General features: G+C 50.5%; 2 protein-coding genes across 2 annotated transcripts in view; both read left to right on the top strand.

The window, feature by feature from the left end:
• Positions 1-7,039, top strand: part of LOC130402270 (polyhomeotic-like protein 2) — a 42,734-nt gene extending 35,695 nt beyond the window's left edge. The window contains exons 10-15 of the mRNA XM_056606414.1: positions 256-485; positions 1,854-1,983; positions 2,168-2,279; positions 4,259-4,373; positions 5,470-5,884; positions 6,413-7,039. Coding sequence (XP_056462389.1) covers positions 256-485; positions 1,854-1,983; positions 2,168-2,279; positions 4,259-4,373; positions 5,470-5,884; positions 6,413-6,567 — 1,157 coding nt within the window. The 3' untranslated portion in view covers positions 6,568-7,039. The remainder of the gene's footprint in view (positions 1-255; positions 486-1,853; positions 1,984-2,167; positions 2,280-4,258; positions 4,374-5,469; positions 5,885-6,412) is intronic.
• Positions 7,040-7,116: 77 nt separating this feature from the next.
• LOC130402268 (T-complex protein 11-like protein 2) lies at positions 7,117-18,338 on the top strand. Its single transcript, XM_056606413.1, has 10 exons — positions 7,117-9,028; positions 9,159-9,251; positions 9,531-9,663; positions 9,765-9,885; positions 12,174-12,394; positions 12,877-13,013; positions 13,241-13,422; positions 14,078-14,259; positions 15,265-15,437; positions 18,100-18,338. The coding sequence occupies exons 2-10, from the start codon at positions 9,176-9,178 to the stop codon at positions 18,336-18,338; spliced, it is 1,464 nt and encodes a 487-aa protein (XP_056462388.1). The 5' UTR covers positions 7,117-9,028; positions 9,159-9,175.
• The last annotated feature ends 1,962 nt before the right edge of the window (positions 18,339-20,300 follow it).

Raw genomic sequence — 20,300 nt, 5'->3', positions numbered from 1 at the left:
TGTGTGGATTATTTCTCGGTTTGCTTGTTTTGAGCGGGTCAGCAGGTGGATCTCAGGACTACAAAACAAAGCAGGTGGATAAAAAAAGACGTTTGCTGTTTAACGTTATCACTCATAAGTGCGCTTCATAAGGACATGTTGGGGAAAGGCGGGGCTGTACATTAAAAGTAATACAGTTATACATTTACTAAGCTAATATTATAGCGAATCAACGCTTGCATCGATCACCAAAGCGCGCTTCTCTCCCGGCCACAGCAGAAGGGGTTTCGGACAAGAAGCCGCGGACTCCCCCTCCCCCGGCCGCTCCTCAGCCCGCTCCCCCGGCCATGACCTCGGGCCACGGGGACGAGTCTCCCGCAGTGACGGCCAGCGCGCCGCACAACGGGGAGAACAAGCCGCCCCAGGCCATCGTTAAGCCGCAGGTGCTCACGCATGTCATCGAGGGCTTCGTGATCCAGGAGGGAGCCGAGCCGTTCCCCGTGTGTGTAAGTCTCACTCTCTTCTCTCTACCCGCTCTCTCCGCTCTCTCCCTCTCTCCCGCTGTCTGTATTTATCCTTTCGTCTGTCTCTCCATCTTTCTCTGTCTGCATGTCTCTGTCTCACTGTTTGTGTGTCAGTTTCTCTGTCTCACTCTGTGTCTGTCTCTCTTTCTCTCGATCTCTCGATCTCTCTCTTTCTCTCACTCTCCATCTCTCTCTTTCTCTCTCTCTCTCTCTCTGTATCTCGATCTCTCTGTCTATCTCTGTGTGTATCTCTCTCTCTCCCTCCCTCTCTCCCCCATCTCCGTGTGTCTCTCCCTCCCTTGGTCTCTCCTCTCCTAGCAACGCTGCCCTACTGTAGTAAACAAACCTATCATTCCCAAAGCAGCCCCCGTCCCCCCCCTCCCCTCGGGGACCGTTCAGGGAGTAAACACTGTCCCCTTCCTCCTCCTCCTCATCATTACCATCATCATCACCCTCTGTTTAGGAAGCCTATTTAGAGCAGGTTATCGTTGTAGGAGTGGGTGTTTTATAGTCTGGAGGCGTGTAGTGCTGAGGAAACGGTACAGGTGTCAGAGAACTCAATAAAACCGTGTTGAATCTGTTCAACTTATTAAAACCACCAACAATTGCTGGGTAGAAACCCATCTCTGATAATTTTATGGTAAGGCAAATATCTAATCTATCTAATGTATTTTTTTAATATGCCTTTATTCCTAGTCTACAATTTCGGTGTAGAATCAATTATGTTAGATGGACTGGCATACATTGTAATAATTATTGGACCAACTAAAGTAATGTCAGAACAGCTGCGCTTAAAGATTTTGCGAAAGATCGGAATGACAGTTGAGGGATGATAATTCAGTTCGGTTTTGACCCACGTCGCCCCCTACTGGACATCTGTCGCATTGCCCAACCGATGTAGTTTAGAGCGAATGGCAAATATGTCATTGATACCGATCACTACATCACGATATGGTTGAACTGCAGACAAAGAAATTAGTGTCTGAACTATTTCTTACAAAAAGAGTCTATCTTGTTCACAAGCTTGACCATACCAATAGAAAACTAGCGCTAATGCAGTTATAACAATCTGATGGCCGTCTATTTAAATCTATTTACCACAAATGAAGGATGTAGTTGAGCTTGTTACTAGACTAGTTAAATAAATAAATACGGTTACAGTCCTTCTGTTTTTTTATTTCATTAATCAAAACAACCCATTCATTATAGCATAGCAGCATTTGAGCTACATTTAGAATGATGTGCTAGGATTGTTGATGGCTCCACCCCTGGTGGTGCTGGTACCAGTGCCCCTAGTGGTCTCTCCAGTGGCTCACGGTCCCCCCCGCCCCCCTCCTGGTCCTCCCCCAGGTGGAGCGTCTCCCCGTCCTGATCCACAGCCCCAGGAAGTCGGACCACCAGCTATCGGACGACCCGGACAAGACCCCCGCCAGCCACGCCGCCAACACGGACTCCGAGCCCGATGACCTGATCCAGCACGGTACACCCCCCCCCCCCCCCCCCCCAAAAAAAGCTGTGTGTGTGTGTGTGTGTGTGTGTGTGTGTGTGTGTGTGTGTGTGTGTGTGTGTGTGTGTGTGTGTGTGTGTGTGTGTGTGTGTGTGTGTGTGTGTGTGTGTGTGTGTGTGTGTGTGTGTGGTAACCCCCGTGTGTGTCACCCCTGCAGATAAGGAGGAGGAGGACGAGCCCAAGCTGACCTGTGAGTACTGCGGCTGGGTCGACTTCGCCTACAAGTTCAAGGGCTCCAAGAGGTTCTGCTCCGTGGTGTGTGCCAAGAGGTACGTCCAGAGGGGTGTCCACAGGGGGTCCTGGGGGGTCCTGGGTGGGGGGTCCACATAGTGGAGCAGATGATTGTGTTCCTGTCTGCTGTTTTATTGTTAACTTCAATAGACTATTTTAATAAGATGTAAATAATGTTAAAGGTGCACCTTGCAGGTGCACCTTTAACATTATTTACATCTTATTAAAATATAGATTAGACTATATTTGGAGTTGATTGTGGCCAGGTATTCTCCTTTGGTAGTTTTATATCGTTGCTCTTTATCGTTTAATGTAGACTCCATTTAGTTCTTCAGAGGATCTGATTATAGAGAAGAGCGTGTTTATAACTGGAGTGGTAAGGTGTTGAAGGCCCGGTGTGGAGCATTCTGCAGACGCTTTTACCCAAAGAGACTTACAATAAGTACATTTGTCAGAAGAGGGTGAAACAATGTATCGCTGTCGGTACAGCAAGGATGTTCATAGAACCAGGTGCCAAGCACTAACAATCACTAGGTTAACCCATTCCCTGTATACAACAAAGACAACTAGGATAAGATGCTACACGATGCTAAGTACTATTTTTAAGTGTCAGGACGTACAACATACAATAAGTGCGTACATTAAGTGTCTGTCCTGACACTTAATGTACGCACTTATTAGGGCTGTAACGATACACCAACTCACGATTCGGTTTGTATCACGATTTTTGACCCACGGTTCGATACATCCCACGATACATCCTATCCCATTTCATTTAAACAACACTTATATACCAATTGACTTAATGTAGCATTTAATAACAAATAATTTGGAACACTGAACAGATTTGAACAGAAAGAATACTGTTAAAGTATAGCTCAATTAATAAATAAATAACCAAAGATTGCAGTTGGAGGATGCTTGCAGGTAGCCAAAAACCCTCAACTAGTTTGGTGGTTTAGTAAAATATCCTATTAGCGCTTCTTATTAGGCTATGTAGCTTAAATAATGACATAATCAGGCCGTATAGAATGCAACATGTTTAGTAGCCTAACTTTCAATAAATGGGAAAACATGAACGTCGCAATAACGAGGCATACTGTTATGAGTAGCATATGTGTGCGCGAGAATGGCAGTGTGCGTATGTTTGTCTGTGAGGGACGTCAGCGAGTGAGTGGACGAGCGAGGAGAGCGAGCGGTAGCGTGTGTGTCTTGTGAATAAGCGAACGAGTCCGGTAGAATAAAGTACCCATCCTCTCAATAATCGGTGGCCGCTTCATTCCGACCTATAAGCAGACCAACTGCCGGTCAAATCACAGAAAACAATAGAGACAGGATCACACGGGCAATTTTTTTCACGCTGGGCCCACTCTGGATAAATGTCGTTCATATCGCATGTCAGGACTTCGACGGCTGTGGAGAAGTGCAATCCTCCGTAGCCACGGAGAGCTGTCATCACAGAGAGGGCATCTCGTCGCATACTTACGGCATCGATAAGAGGGGGCGGTGTCAGCAGACTAATATTTAGACAAATGATTAGCAAATTTCAATCTGACAATTTGAACGGAGAGTTCGAAAGGGCATATCGCGCTTCTGCCTTCTCACAGCGCGAGACAGGCTTGTGGCTTTGAGTGTCGCGATTTCGGTTTCGTTACGCGTATCGTTACAGCCCTAGCACTTATTGTGTGTTGTACGACTCAGGACGTACAACATACACTAAGCGCGTAAGAGGGTTGTGGCGGGGTAATGGGCGAGGCTATACAGAGTCTAGCTGGAGATCGGTCTAAAGGGGACGGGGAGGTGGGAGCCGTCCTCACAGTAGAGTGTGTGTCGCTCCAGGGTGGTCCTCACAGCAGAGTGTGTGTCACTCCAAGGGGGTCCTCACAGCAGAGTGTGTGTCGCTCCAGGGGGGTCCTCACAGTAGAGTGTGTGTCACTCCAGGGGGGTCCTCACCGTAGAGTGTGTGTCGCTCCAGGGTGGTCCTCACAGCAGAGTGTGTGTTTGTGTTTGGCCCCAGGTACAACGTGGGCTGCTCCAAGAGGATGGGGCTCTTTCGGCCGGAGAGGAGTAAACCCACCAACCACTGGCGCAAGAGGACCCAGGCCCGGCCCGCCAGCGAGGCCAAGAAACGGGTACGGACCCCGAGGGGCCACGGGGCCGCTGCTCGCACTCCAACGCGCGCGTCTCTGCATCTCGTCCTCTCACTGATTCTTTATTCATCTTTTACTTGTGCTTATGTGAGAATCGGTTGATAAAACAGGACTCTGCTGAACTTTGTTCCGTTGCACAGATCCAACTTCTTGAACGTACACACACAAGCAAACCACACACGCGTACACACACACATATATATACACACACACACACACACACACACACACACACACACACACACACACACACACACACACACACACACACACACACACACACACACACACACACACACACACACACACACACACACACACACACACACACACACGTACAGACACGTACACACACACTTACACACACACGTACAGACACATGTACAGACACACGTACAGACACGTTACACACACAGAGAGACACGTACACACAGACACACACACACACACTGTGTACTGTTGTGGTAATAAGTTCCCTATCCCCCTCTGATCAGAAGTGTCCTCTTTGCACTTCCCGGCGGCGTGTGGCTCCATGGATTATTCAGCTTCTTCTCACTCAGTTTCCTCTTTTCCATTAACCTTCCGATGTCGCGAGGCGCTGACTCGGCTGCTTGCATAATGACTCGGATTAACAGAACTCTTTCGGTGTTTCCTGGAAGAGATAAGACGCACTTTATTAATCCCTGATGGGAAATGAGGGGAAGTGACACGACATTAAAGGGAACCAAACTATCACGGAATCACCGTTTTATGACCCTTATTTCTGATTGGTCGAACAGCGCCACTGCGGTCGTCTGGCCTGTGTTTGGCCCCGGCCAAGATTGGCACACACACACACACACACACACACACACACACACACACACACACACACACACACACACACACACACACACACACACACACACACACACACACACACACACACACACACACACACACACACACACACACACACACACACGTCAGCTAATGCTGACGTGTGTGTGTGTGTTGCTTTCAGCCCTTTGCCCTGGGGATGACCGGACACACTACAAAATGTGCAGTACTTCTCCCTAACACCCCTCTCTCCCCCCAGAAGTCCCCCCCGTCCCCCCACCAGACGCAGGGCGGCTCGGTGTCGTCCCCCCACGCGTCGCAGCCCAGCCAGGACGGCTCCACGCCCTGCTCCGACATGTCGAGCTACGAGGAGCCCCCGTCCCCGCTGTCGGCCGCCAGCTCCGGACCCCCGCCCCCGGCCCCCGCCAACGGGCCCCCACCGGCGGCCCCGCCCGCCGCCGCCGCCACCTCCGCCCGCGTCCTCCGTCAGTCCGGCCGGGGGTCGGACCCCGAGGTCCTCGAGGCCCGGGACCTGGACCACCACCGCGGCGGCGGCGGCGGCGGCGGCGGTGGCGGCGGCGGCGGCGGCGGCGCGTCCCCCCGCCACTTCCTGCCCTGCGACCCCACCAAGTGGAACGTGGAGGAGGTGTCCGAGTTCATCCGCTCCCTGCCCGGTCAGTGGGGGCTCTGAGCGCTGAAGGGTTTGGGTCGCTCTGTGATTGGTTGACAGTCTGTCCAATGGGATCCGGAGGGGACCTCCTCTTTGGGCTGCGCCCCTTGGCGACGCCCCTTGGGGACGCCCCTTGGCGACGCCCCTTGGAAGTCCAAAATGAATCACGAGTTTCCAGCCTGATATTTATGAGCAAGTGTACCTTATGATTCACATGTCGCCAGATGATTCACTACATGAGGTATTAAAAGTGATTACAAGCCGTTTGGAAATTCTGCCTCTTCTGACAACACAAGGGGGCGTACCAACCTAGATGTGTGCTGGATAGATCAGTCTACCGGCCTACCCAGTGGACTGTAGCAAACGTCTGCTCATCTATCTAGCACACATCTAGGTGGACACGCCCACTAGTGATGTGAGTAGAGGCCGGTTGGTGACCGTTGATCACACCCACACCTGGTGGTATAATATGTCCCCTTTTAAAAACGACGGCGTTGGATCAGGTCAGTGACGGGTCTGTTTCCCCTCGCAGGCTGCCAGGAGATTGCGGACGAGTTCCGGTCCCAGGAGATCGACGGGCAGGCCCTGCTGCTGCTGAAGGAGGACCACCTGATGAGCACCATGAACATCAAGCTGGGCCCCGCCCTCAAGATCTACGCCCGCATCAACATGCTCAAGGACTCCTAGCCGGCGACCCCAATCAGCCCGGGCGTCTTGTCTTGTGTGTCTTAGTGTGCTGGTGGGCGAGCGAGGCAGGGATGAGTGGGAGGGGAAAGAGAGAGAGGACCTGACGTGGGGGTTGGCCCTCGGTCCGGACCTGGCCTGTCTGTGAGGTCGTGTCACCGAGGTCGGGGTTCGTTCTGAGGAAGAGGAGGTGGGAGGTCTGAGGGAAGAGCAGGGTGTTTTCAACAACGTCGCCGCACCGTTTGTGTTGGATTGGTCGGAGGAAGGAACGGTGTGGTTCTCCGGAAACCCGGCGTTCTTTCGGTCGTGCGGTGAAATCGGCAAGGGGAGCGGGAACGTCGAAGGAGAAGTTTGTGTTTTGAACTTAACGGAAAAAATAATGGATTTTTTTTTTTTAAATGCAATAATTGTACGAGGGGACGAGCAGACGGGCGTGACCCCCCCCCGTCAGGGCGGCGGGGTGACGACCGGTTCAGAGCGGAGGAGTGGCTCCCTGGGGGGCAAGGGGGGGGGGGGGGGGGGGGGGGGGGGCGCCTGCTCCTTGAAGGAGGAGCGCATTGATGCAGTAATTGCTATTTCGGTACGGTGTGTGTTGTGTGGATCTGAGCGGGAGAGGAGAAGAGGTTGAAGTAGGAAACCGCGCTCGCGTTTGTTCAGCAGACGCTCCGCTGTCAGAATAACCTCGGCAGAGCGACGTCCTGAATACATATCGCCTCCTCCGAGTTCAGCTTCTCAAACAATGTCTGCCCCCATTTTCTTTTTTAGAATCGATCATTTTTTTGTTTTTATTTATTCCTGGCGTGTCAGAGGAGCTCTTATTATCAAAGAAGCCTTTGTTTGTGTGTGTGTGTGTGTGTGTGTGTGTGTGTGTGTGTGTGTGTGTGTGTGTGTGTGTGTGTGTGTGTGTGTGTGTGTGTGTGTGTGTGTGTGTGTGTGTGTGTGTGTGTGTGTGTGTGTGTGTGTGTGCGCGCGGCCCCGTTTTGACACAGCGCTACTTTTAGCACTTGCTCGTGTGCGGCGGGTGTGTGAGGCTTCGAGGCAGGGCGTGTCACGTGACCTCTGAACGTGGCGTCCGTACGTCCCGGCTCGTGAGCGGCGTTCGCTTTCTAAATTATCGTTTCTTTTTCTGTTTTTGTATCGTTATTTTTTTTAAATGTTAATATTAATATTATGAAATATGCAATTATGTACATACTATAGCTTGGCGGATATTTGTAATGTTTTGTTTGTTTTTTATATATGTGTTTTGTGACTGTAATGAAAGGCTTATGGTTTTGTTTTCTATACGAGGCTTTTGTCAGATGCTTGTATTTATCAAAGGAAATATTTCTTACACATTTTTCAATGATAAAATAATCTGCAAAAAAAACATCTTCTCCTTGTCTGTTATTTAACATGAGTTTTTCATAACCAGTGGTTAAGAGTGGAGCAAGTCTAAGTAGGTTGTTTTACAATTAACCATCATACTTTATTGTGTAGCCTACAATGAACAGGTAACATAGAAACGAGTACCAAAGATCTACAAATATAACCCACAACATGACCTACATAAACAACTTAATGTACCGGTACATTGAGATTAATGTAGGTAGCAATTATGAATCCCTGCTACGAGGTTAGTCTAATAATGACTAACCATTCAGTGTTCTAAGAAGAGACATCAGGGAACTATTAAAATAACCTATCATTTACTAAATCAAGGCTCCACATTATTGCACACGATAGTATTACAAAATGCTCTGTTTCATAGTTATTCTTGATCATTATACTATTATGGAGGAAAATTCCAGCCCTGACAGGACCTATACATACAGTTTCATCATAGTCATTCTTGTATAGTTATTCTTCTATATACTTCATAGTTATTCGTGATCATTATACTATAATGGAGGGAAATCTCCAGCCCTGGCAAACCTAGGCATACAGTTTAGCTCCGTTCGACGGTTCACGCAATAGGCCAGATAGTACCGCATTGTTCCACTGTTTCACAATAGATCTGTGGTGAAAGAGGAACAACTTGTCGTGAACATTCTTGATCTTACAAAAAAAGGGGGCGGAGGCGGAGGTGTACACTGGAGACACGCCCACTGTTTTGATTCAACTTTGGACTGAACCATTCTCGGGAAATGTGTGATATTAAAATAATCAGCATTTCCCTTCAATCAGTGTTGCTGCACAACTGGAATGAACGTAATGTCTTTGAATTCTCTTTCGTTCGCTTAGAAATGCAAGTTGAAACCAAAATCCCCGGCTGTTATACCCGGTCCGGACTGTCATTGGTCCGAATGGTTTGGACCGTTTTTAAACTCCAGCGCGGATGTTGTTTTATCGTCCGCCTCAAACATCCCAAGTTAAATCCCATGTTGACGTTACACCTCAACCTCTGACTTCCCCTTAAATGTATAAGTGTAATTTCCATGGTTTGATTGTTGATTAGATCCATTCCTCTGAAAGCCAGTATTTGGTAAGTAAGCTGTTAAAACACTATTTTAGACATTTTATTGCAATACAAACTGTATTGACTCAAAGGTGTATTGTACACACATGCTCGACATAGCTATTTTAAACGCGTGTATCGGTCCATTGTTTATCAGAGCCTGTTGCAGCCGCGATGCCGAATCACAGAGAGGAACAGGCAGACGAGCCCACGGACGTCCCCCGCCTGGAGGAGCTCCAGTCCCCGACAGGTAATCCACTTAGTCAGCCTCACTATTTATGGATCCTATTTGAGGAAGATTAGATATTTGGCTTAATGCTTATCCCCCCACTTGCGTGTCTTTATGTGCGTGTGTGCGTGCGTGCCTGTGTGTGCGTTTGTATGTGTGTGTGTGTGTGTGTGTGTGTGTGTGTGTGTGTGTGTGTGTGTGTGTGTGTGTGTGTGTGTGTGTGCGCGCGCGTGTTTGTGTGTGTGTGCGCGTGTGTGCGCGCGCGTGTGCGTGTGCGTGTGTTGATCCGTCTCTTCTCAGGCAGCCCACCCCAGAACGTCTCCATGTCCCATCTGATGGAATTACAGAATTGCGTTTCAAACCTCTGCCTCGCACACGAAATCGTTGTCAACCAAGACTTCCGTTTCAAATCCTCCAGCCCGCCCAAGGACAGGCACGATGAATAAACACTCGAATAAACACATTTCGAAAATGAATATAATCAATACATCACGGTTTGAATTGTTTCTGATGTTTGTCGTGTTCCTGCGGCAGTCTGGAGGGCCGGGTGGCGGAGATGGTGCACCGGGCCTTCTGGGACGTCCTGCGGGAGCAGCTGGAGAGCAGCCCGCCCGACCACCGCCAGGCCGTCCCGCTGCTCCGGGAGGTGAAGACGGTGAGTCCCGCCTGGTCCTCAGCACTCACACCTCAGTGTCATGAAGCGTCTCTCCCACACGCCTCCTGCGTTAAATGTATGTTATAAGCTAATACCTGCGTTTTCCTTCAGAGGTTAAATAAAGTGTTTTCTTCTTATCTTATTTCCTGTAAACGGTTACCTGAAAAGCAGGCTTTTCAATCTGATTTTAGTTAGTAGAGTTTAGTGATATATATTTCAATGAGGATGTTTAAAGAGGAATTGGCCCTTGGCCCCTATTGAAGAGCTTTTTTCTTCAATAGGGGCCAAAAAGGATTAGGCTACATGTTAATAACAACTTTAAGAAACAACTTTCCACGACCATGGAAAAGTTTAGAGGGGCTGACCCCCTTGCAGTTCAGTTTGAGATATTATTATGTAGCTGCCAAAGTATTGTATAATTTGTGATTTATATTCAGTTATGTAATTTTGAGAAAGGCATTGAAGTGGCGAACTCAAAGAGCTCCGTTTCGTTGTCTTTGGTGCCCCCTCTGGTGATGAGCGGTATGGCTCCCATAGCGCCACCGTGACCCAGTTGGTTACATTCATAATACTGCAAATGCAAGCGCTTTCATCAGCGGGCCACAGGCTCAATGCCCATGTGTTGCCTCATTTTAGTAAGATAGTGACCTAATAGACATTTATTTACATGAAATCCTAGAAAAACTCCAACAATCGAGGCCCACGCAAACAAACAAACCAACAGCAAACAACAACATTTCCACTGCAGATGGTGGGACCTTGGGTTAGTGGTTCTATTTAAAGTGGCTGACAGTGGGTCATGTGACTGAGGCAGTCATGTGACCGCGTGTTTACGGAGCTGGCACCTGCCACGACAGATGTTTCCATTAATTAGGATCACAACATCTTAGCTAGCAGCTCAAAGTCTCTCTCTACAGCTGCTACCTGGTCTCATTACACACACACGTGCACACACGTGCACACACACACACACACACACACACACACACACACACACACACACACATACACACACACACACACACACACACACACACACACACACACACACACACACACACGCGCACACACACACACACACACACACACACACACACACACTTACAGAGACACACACACACTTACAGAGACACACACTTGCAGAGAGACACACACATGCACACACACACACACACACACACACGCACACGCACGCACGCACACACTTACAGAAACACACACACACACACACACACACAATCTTACAGAAACACACACACACACACACACACACACACACACACACACGCACACACACGCGCACGCACGCACGCACGCACGCACGCACGCACGCGCGCGCACACACACACACAGAATCAAACAAACCCACACACACGCACACACTCAGGATCTCTTTAGACTTGCCACACGTGCCCTTTAAAGCTCTTCTAATATCGAGGTGTTTCTTCTATTATCCCCAAACGTGACCTGAGCAGCGAAGAAGTCATTTAGTTCCATGTCTCTCTCTGAGGACATTAGGATCTACTGATACGCAGCCCAGATTCTACCTCAAGTCGTGCTCCTGACTCCAGACAACACAACCTGCATAAGACACAAGCAGGGTTCTTTATCCTAAAGATCGCTTCAGAGTTAAGAACCCGTCATATTAAACAGGCAGGGTTCTATACCACGAAGGGATCGATAGGATAAAGAACCCTGTGAATGAAACATTTACATTTTCACACATTGACATTCAGGGCATTTAGCAGGCGTTTTTATCCAAAGCGACTAACAATGACTACATTTGTTAGAAGAAAGAGTAGCAGCAATATATCTCTGTCGGTACAGTAAGATGTTCATAGAACCAGGTGCCAAGCACTAACAATCGCTAGGGGTAACCCATTCCCCGTACACAACAAAGATAGGATAAGATGCTAAACAATACTGTCCTATATTTTGGAAGTACTATTTTTAAATGCAAGGACGTACAACATACATGGATGTGTACATCTGCATAAGAGGGGGTTGGGGGGTACAATATTGCCTCATATTCACCCATTCACGCACCGACAGCGGAGTCAACCACGCAGGGCGACAGCCAGCTTCAGGAGCAGTCAGGATGAGGTGCCTTGCTCAGAGACACCTCGACACTCAGCTCGGAGGAGTCGGGGATCGAACTAGCAACCTTCCGGTTCCCAGCCCACCCGCTCTACCTCCTGAGCTGAATGCCGCCCTTTGCCGGTTAAAACACGTCTAGTTCTAGTTTGTGTCACGCTGAGACTAACCCCCGTTGGGGGGTCCCCCTCCAGATGCTGCTGTCCCTGCTGCTGCCCGCCCACGTGGGGCTGCGGGCCCAGCTGGACCGGGTCCTGGACCTGGAGCTGATCCAGCAGCAGGTGGACCACGGGGCCCTGGACCTCCAGCGGCTGGCCGCCTTCATCACCTCCACCATGGCCGGCCTGTGCGCCCCCGTCCGGGACCCCGAGATCCGGGCGCTGAGGCTCCTCACCGACCCCGTGGACCTCTTCAGGTCAGGGGTCCCGCAGACCAGGGGGGGGGGGGGTCCGAGCTCGTCTGCTAGTCGACAGGAAATTTATCTCAATTTGTTAATTGATTAATCGATTAATCGTTTAAGTCCTTCATCAAGTATAAATACAGTAGAACATCTGCTGCTTGATGCTTCTGGAATTAGAATACTTTTGTTAATGGATCATCATAAACTGAATACTTGAGTTTGACTCCTCCTCCTCTTCCTCCTCCTCCCCCTCCTCCTCCTCCTCCCCCCTCCTCCCCCCCTCCTCCTCCTCCTCCCCCCTCCTCCCCCTCCCCCCCCTCCTCCTCCTCCTCCCCCTCCTCCCCCTCCTCCTCCCCCCTCCTCCTCCTCCTGCACCTCCTCTTCCTCCCCCTCCTCCCCCTCCTCCTCCTCCCCCTCCCCCTCCTCCTCCTCCTCCTCCCCCTCCTGCTGCCCCTCCCCCTCCTCCCCCTCCTCCTCCCCTTGCTCCTGCTCCACAGGGAGGTGCTTCGGGTGCTGGAGCTGATGAAGAAGGACATGGTGAACTTCACGCTGCTCAGCCTGCGGCCGCACCTCGCCCAGCAGGCCGTCCCCTACGAGAGAGCCAAGTTCCAGGAGCTCCTCCGCAGAGAGCCCGGTGAGACCGGAGGGCCGGGAACCATGACCAGGGCTTCTGTCTCCCTCTCTCTGCCTCTCTCTCTCTCTCTCTCTCTCTCTCTCTCTCTCTCTCTCTCTCTCTCTCTCGTCAACCATGAGGTTGCAGCAGATAACTCTGTGGTCCTGCTCCAGGTTCTCCCCCCCCCCCTAGTGGTGACCTGGTGGTAGCGCTCTAACCCTGTCCTCCTCTCTGTGGTCCTGCTCCAGGTTCTCTGGACCACACCACCTCCTGGCTGCAGAGGGCCGCCCAGGAGCAGCGGGCCGCGCTGCCCCCTGGCCCCCCTGGCTCTGACCCGGGGGGCCGGGGGGCCCTCAGCCCCTCAGCCGTCCTGAACCGGGCCTACATGGGTCTGCTTCACTGGGACCCCCAGGACCAGCGCTACCCTGAGGTCAGTCCGGGCCAGATGGACTGGCAGGCTAGCAGGACTAGCCTGGGCTAGCTGGGATAACAGGCTAGCTGGACTAGCCTGGGCTAACCTGGACTAGCATGGGCTAACCTGGACTAGCCTTGGCTAGCTGGGCTAACAGGCTAGCTGGGCTAGCTGGGCTAACAGGCTAGCTGGACTAGCCTGGGCTAACCTGGACTAGCATGGGCTAACCTGGACTAGCCTTGGCTAGCTGGGCTAACAGGCTAGCTGGGCTAAACGGCTAGCTTGACTAGCCTGGGCTAACCTGAACTAGCATGGGCTAGCTGGGCTAACCGACTAGCTGGACTAGCCTGGGCTAGCTGGGCTAACCGGCTAGCTGGACTAGCCTGGGCTAACCTGGACTACCATGGGCTAACCTGGGCTAGCAGGCTAGCTGGACATCTGGTCATTAAGGGTATCTTAGGGTATCAAGTACCTGAATTCAATTCATGTTACTCTGAATAAAAATAAATGTTGAAATACTATTTGTTGAAAGACCAAATAGTCGTTAAGTGTATGAGCTGCATTTATGATGTATTCAAGTCATCGAGTATTGTGATGATGTGACAACGACAAACGTCTACCCCAGCGCCGGGTTGACCCATACACTGAGTATGCACGCCTCTCCCTCCAACAGACTATGCTCATGGACAGAGACCGCTTGGACACGCTGGGTCAGAGAGTAGACCTGCTGGCGCTGCAGGCTGCAGTACTGCTGCTGACCAGCGCCCAGTGCGGGGGCGCTGTTCTCTCCCTGCCCGGGTTTGTAGGTAAACTCAAGCAGACCACCGCTGCCCTGCTGGAGGGCAGCCAGGCCAGGTAAGAGACGGAGAGGCGAGGTGATGTGTGTGTGTGTGTGTGTGTGTGCGTGGCCCGTCGTCGTGGGAACGAGGACGGTTTGAGGAAGAGGCGGACGGAGGGCGACAGCAGGCGGCTAGCTTGTCGCGGCGGATCGCGCTGACCTCATTCTATCCGTTTCCGTAGAAACGCCAGGGTGTGTTGATTCGATAAGGCCTCAGATGGACACCTGGCTGCACCGGGCTGCTCGGGGAGGGGGGGGGAAACACAACGACATAGACTTAAAATAACAACCAACCAAATTCCCATTTGAATTTTTATATCATAAGAAATACATTGTAAGATGGATAGAGATCAATTAATGAATAATGTTGGCCTCTATCCTATTCACTATTTAATTATTTATACATATATATATATGTTTAATTTTGTAGCAGTCAAAATGTTAGCCCAAAAAATAGTTTCACAAATTATTTTGCTAACATTTCGACTGCTGAATAGTTAGAGTTTGTATAATCTATAGATCATATCATTTCAGGTGGATCAGCCTCAGGTGGATCAGCCTCAGGTGGACCAGGCTCAGGTGGTTGGATCAGCCTCAGGTGGATCAGCCTCAGGTGGATCAGCCTCAGGTGGATCAGCCTCAGGCAGTTGGATCAGCCTCAGGTGGATCAGCCTCAGGTGGATCAGCCTCAGGTGGATCAGCCTCAGGTGGATCAGCCTCAGGTGGATCAGCCTCAGGTGGATCAGCCTCAGGTGGATCAGCCTCAGGTGGATCAGCCTCAGGTGGATCAGCCTCAGGTGGATCAGCCTCAGGTGGATCAGCCTCAGGTGGTTGGATCAGCCTCAGTTGGTTGGATCAGCCTCAGGTGGATCAGCCTCAGGTGGATCAGCTTCAGGTGGATCAGCCTCAGGTGGATCAGCCTCAGGTGGATCAGCCTCAGGTGGATCAGCCTCAGGTGGATCAGCCTCAGGTGGATGTAACGTCCGTTGGATTCGGCGCGTCTGACCCGTGTCTCTCTCTAGGGAGGACGACCTGAAGGGGGCGCTGCAGGCTGTCGGGGAGCAGGTGCTGGTCCTGGTGGCCCCGGCCCTGGAGGCCCTGGACGGGCCCCCGCTGTCCCGGCAGGGCCAGGACGCGCTGAGGGGCCAGATAGCAGACCTCTGGAGACCATCCAACCCCATCCGGACCCTCATAGGTCAGAGGTCACACACCTGCTGTACTCACTCCCCCCCATCACTGAAGGTGATGAAAGTCTAGTGGGCTAACCAGGTAGGCTAACCAGCCTGACCGGGGAGGCTAACCTGGTAAGCTAACCAGGTAGGCTAACCAGGCTAACCAGGTAGGCTAACCAGGTAGGCTAACCAGGCTAATCAGGTAGGCTAACCAGCCTGACCGAGGAGGCTAACCTGGTAGGCTAACCAGGTAGGCTAACCAGGCTATCCAGGTAGGCTAACAATGCTATCCAGGTAGGCTAACCAGGCTATCCAGGTAGGCTAACCATACTATCCAGGTAGGCTAACCATGCTATCCAGGTAGGCTAACCAGGCTATCCAGGTAGGCTAACCATGCTATCCAGGTAGGCTAACCATACTATCCAGGTAGGCTAACCTGGCTATCCAGGTAGGCTAACCATGCTATCCAGGTAGGCTAACCATACTATCCAGGTAGGCTAACCATGCTATCCAGGTAGGCTAACCATACTATCCAGGTAGGCTAACCATGCTATCCAGGTAGGCTAACCAGGCTATCCAGGTAGGCTAACCATACTATCCAGGTAGGCTAACCAGGCTATCCAGGTAGGCTAACCATGGTATCCAGGTAGGCTAACCAGTAGACTCCGTAGTGCCAGTAGGTTCCGTAGTGCGCGACCCAGCGTGATGCAGCGCTACGTGCGCGGTGGTGCCGCAGTGTAACCTGCTGATGCTGTCTCTTTCACCCCCTGCCCTCCCCCTCCCTCCCCCCCCCACCCCTCTCTCTTTCACCCCCTGCCCTCCCCCTCCCTCCCCCCCCCACCCCTCTCTCTGTCACCCCCTGCCCTCCCCCCCCCTCCCTCCCCCCCCCCTCCCTCTCTCTTTCACCCCCTGCCCTCCCCCTCCCTCCCCCCCCCACCCCTCTCTCTCCCACCCCCTGCCCTCCCCCCCCTCCCTCCCCCCCCCCTCCCTCTCTCTTTCACCCCCTGCCCTCCCCCTCCCTCCCCCCACCCCTCTCTCTTTCACCCCCTGCCCCGGCTGCAAACGCCCCCCCCCCCTATGTATATTTCATAAAGTAATGCACCTTATCCCCCAGAGGGCTCGGGGCTATGGCGGTTTTTAGAAGCGGGGGAACACATGCATTGTTGATGCCCCGGCTCAACGGGCCCGAGGCCGAGCCGATACAATATTAACACGGACCGCTGAACTCTTGTTAGCTTAACCAACAGCCTCAGAGTCAACAGGGCACGGCAAGGACAGGGGGGGGGGGGGGACGTATAGCGGGGGGGATGGTCAACACACAGCGCACAACACACAACACACAGCGCACAACGCAAAACGCACAACACACGACGTACAACACACAACGCACAACACACAACACACGACGCACAACACTCGACTCACAACACACAGCGCACATCACGGGACACACAACACACAGCGCACAACACACAACACACAGCGCACAACGCAAAACGCACAACCCACGACGCACAACACGCGACGCACAACACAACACACAACGCACAACGAATGCACAACACACAACACACAACGCACAGCGCACATCACGCGACGCACAGCGCGGCGGACGTGGCGTCGGGAGGCTGTTTGGACTGTTGCTAGGAGACCGCAGCCCTATTTATAGGGAGGACGCCGTGTACGATTGAGTTAGCCGCGGAGTGCTAATTATACACTCGGTGAATCGTTTTATAGCGCTGACTCATTAGTTGGGTTATCTGTATTTGTTTGTGTTTAGTTCTGTGTGTCTGTGTTTATATATTTATTTATATATTTATGGTTTATTTAGAGTCGCAGCCAGAGATGCGTTTTAGATGCCACAGACTTTTTACATCACAGTCACGTTCCTATTCGTTATTTTAGGCAATTATTTTGATGTGCTCTGCTGCAGGCGAAACACACACACACACACACACACACACACACACACACACACACACACACACACACACACAGACACACACACACACACACACACACACACACATACAGATACACACAGATACACACCAAACAGATACACACAAACACAAATACACATATACACATACAAACACACATACGTACAAATACACACAAACACAGATACAAACACGTAAATACACACACGCTCACGCACACAAACACAAGCACACATACACACATACAGATAAACACAAATGCACACACCCACATATGTGCACACACAGACAAGCATACAAACCCAGATACACGCACATAGATACACACACGCACAAGCAAACAAACACATGCACATATATACCCACAGACTTAAACACATGTGCATACATATAAAAAATAAACACACACTCACACACACACTAACACACAGACACGCACACACACACACACACACACACACACACACACAAGCACGCACGCACGCACGCACGCACGCACGCACGCACGCACGCACGCACGCACGCACGCACGCACGCACGCACACACACACACACACACACACACACACACACACACACACACACACACACACACAAGCACACACGCGCACGCACGCACGCACGCACGCACGCACGCACGCACGCACGCACGCACGCACGCACGCACGCACGCACGCACACACACACACACACACACACCCCCCCGGCCCCCCTCTCAGTGCCTCCCTCCTCCGTCCCACAGGGGAGCGAGTTCAGGGTTTCCTGCGGGCGACGCTGGAGGCCGGCCCCCCCGGCAGGAAGGCCCCGCCCCCCCCCGCCGTCCTGGGCGCCCAGGGGCCCGAGCTGGAGGAGCTGGGGGCCCGCTTCAGCCGGCTGGTCCACTTCAACCGGTCGGTGTTCGGCCCCCGCTACGCCCCCGTCCTCAGGGGGCTGCTGTTCCCCCCCGGGGGGGAGGAGGAGGGCGGGGAGGTGGGGCGCTAGACCGGGAGGGGGGGGGGGGGGGGAGACCGGGAGGGGGGAGACCGGGAGGTGGGTAGCTAGATCCCCGGTCCCCCCCTGGGGGGGGGCTTGTGTGTAAATGTGTAAATAGAAGGAAAACTGAAGAGGCCCCCCAGGGAGATTCTTCAGGTTGATTTGTTTAACGGACAAATGTGGTGAAATGAAATGGGCAACTATGTCTCTATTTTTTAACACTTTCTTCCTTTCTTTTTAACAAACAATCAGTTGTTTTTTTTAAAGGACATGTGAATGTTTTTTCTAATGAGAAAAAGCCTCCATCTTGTATTAATTTACTTTTACTGTGCATATAAAGTACATGGGCGCTTCATAGCTCACCGGTGTGCGACCCTGAATGATGTGTAAATACATAATGTTTAACCAAAGCTGTGGTCTCTCAGGGCCAGATGTATCTATTTTTGTACTTTCTAAGATGTTTTTGAGTGGGCATTATGGGTTAAAAGGTTCATAAGTTGTTTGGCAGAAAGCTTTGGAGGGTGATGTTGAGTCAATTATATATCAGAAGGCCTCTACAGAACAGATCAGTTTTAAAGGAAATTATTTCATCATCACAGCACACACCAACAACAAACCAGGCTGGATACGGAGCTCTGGGCAAGTTTATTCAGATCATTGAGACTTCAATCACAAACATCACGGGATTCCCCTCGGGTGAGAGTAGAGACGGAGTAGAGATGGATGCAATATATAGTTCAGCCAATGACACTAACGGTTGCCTGCTTGCCCGGGGCATGTAAAAAATTTTTTTGGCCAAGTTGAGATTTTTTCTGGTTGCCCGAACGGGCAAGTGGATTTTGGGTGGATGTTAATATAAAGGCTATTTATTCAAATGTTTTTAGAAACTGCAGAACAACCTTTTGTTCCGCAAAATCACACAAAATAGAAGTATATCAGCGCGCTGTCTTCTCTTCTCTCGGAAAGCGAGTTAACAGACACGCATCGCTTCAGTGCGAATATAGCCCCGCCTTCTGTCACTCACTCGCAGTGCGGTCTCTGGCAGTGATTCGTAAGTAACATAAGGGGTAACACTTGCTTTTTATTGGTCGTCATGAAAAAAAACAAAAGGGGTAACACTGTTGTTTTTTATTGGTCGTCAGGAAAAAAACATAAGGGGTAACACTTGTTTTTTATTGGTCGTCATGAAAAAAAACATATGGGGTAACACTGTTGTTTTTTATTGGTCGTCATTAAAAAAAACATAAGAGGTAACACTGTTGTTTTTTATTGGTCGTCATGAAAAAAAACATAAGGGGTAACACTGTTGTTTTTTATTGGTCGTCATGAAAAAAAACATAAGGGGAAACACTTGCTTTTTATTGTTCGTCATGAAAAAAAACAAAAGGGGTAACACTGTTGTTTTTTATTGGTTGTCATGAAAAAAAACATAAGGGGTAACACTGTTGTTTATTATTGGTCGTCATGAAAAAAAACATATGGGGTAACACTTGCTTTTTATTGGTCGTCATGAAAAAAAACATAAGGGGTAACACTGTTGTTTTTTATTGGTCGTCATGAAAAAAAACATAAGGGGTAACACTTGTTTTTTATTGGTCGTCATGAAAAAAACATAAGGGGTAACACTGTTGTTTTTTATTGGTCGTCATTAAAAAAACCATAAAGGGTAACACTTGCTTTTTATTGGTCGTCATGAAAAAAAACATAAGGGGTAACACTGTTGTTTTTTTATTGGTCGTCATGAAAAAAAAAATAAGGGGTAACACTTGCTTTTATTGGTCGTCATGAAAAAAACATAAGGGGTAACACTTGCTTTTTATTGGTCGTCATGAAAAAATCATAAGGGGTAACACTGTTGTTTTTTATTGGTCGTCATGAAAAAAACATAAGGGGTAACACTGTTGTTTTTTATTGGTCGTCATGAAAAAAAACATAAGGGGTAACACTGTTGTTTTTTATTGGTCGTCATGA

The sequence above is a fragment of the Gadus chalcogrammus genome, chromosome 13 (assembly GCF_026213295.1).
Source record: "Gadus chalcogrammus isolate NIFS_2021 chromosome 13, NIFS_Gcha_1.0, whole genome shotgun sequence".
Classification (NCBI taxonomy): Eukaryota; Metazoa; Chordata; class Actinopteri; order Gadiformes; family Gadidae; genus Gadus; species Gadus chalcogrammus.
The sequence above is the reverse complement of the archived record's forward strand: the minus strand, read 5'-3'. Positions and strand labels throughout refer to the sequence as shown.

What these genes read in the sequence shown, in the direction of transcription:
- LOC130402268 (XM_056606413.1), top strand. Translation starts at nt 9,176, where the DNA reads ATGCCGAATCACAGAGAGGAACAGGCAGACGAGCCCACGGACGTCCCC. An exon ending in TGCTCCGGGAGGTGAAGACG is followed by an intron (nt 9,886 to 12,173) that starts GTGAGTCCCGCC and finishes GTCCCCCTCCAG; the next exon opens with ATGCTGCTGTCCCTGCTGCT. An exon ending in GCTCCTCCGCAGAGAGCCCG is followed by an intron (nt 13,014 to 13,240) that starts GTGAGACCGGAG and finishes GTCCTGCTCCAG; the next exon opens with GTTCTCTGGACCACACCACC.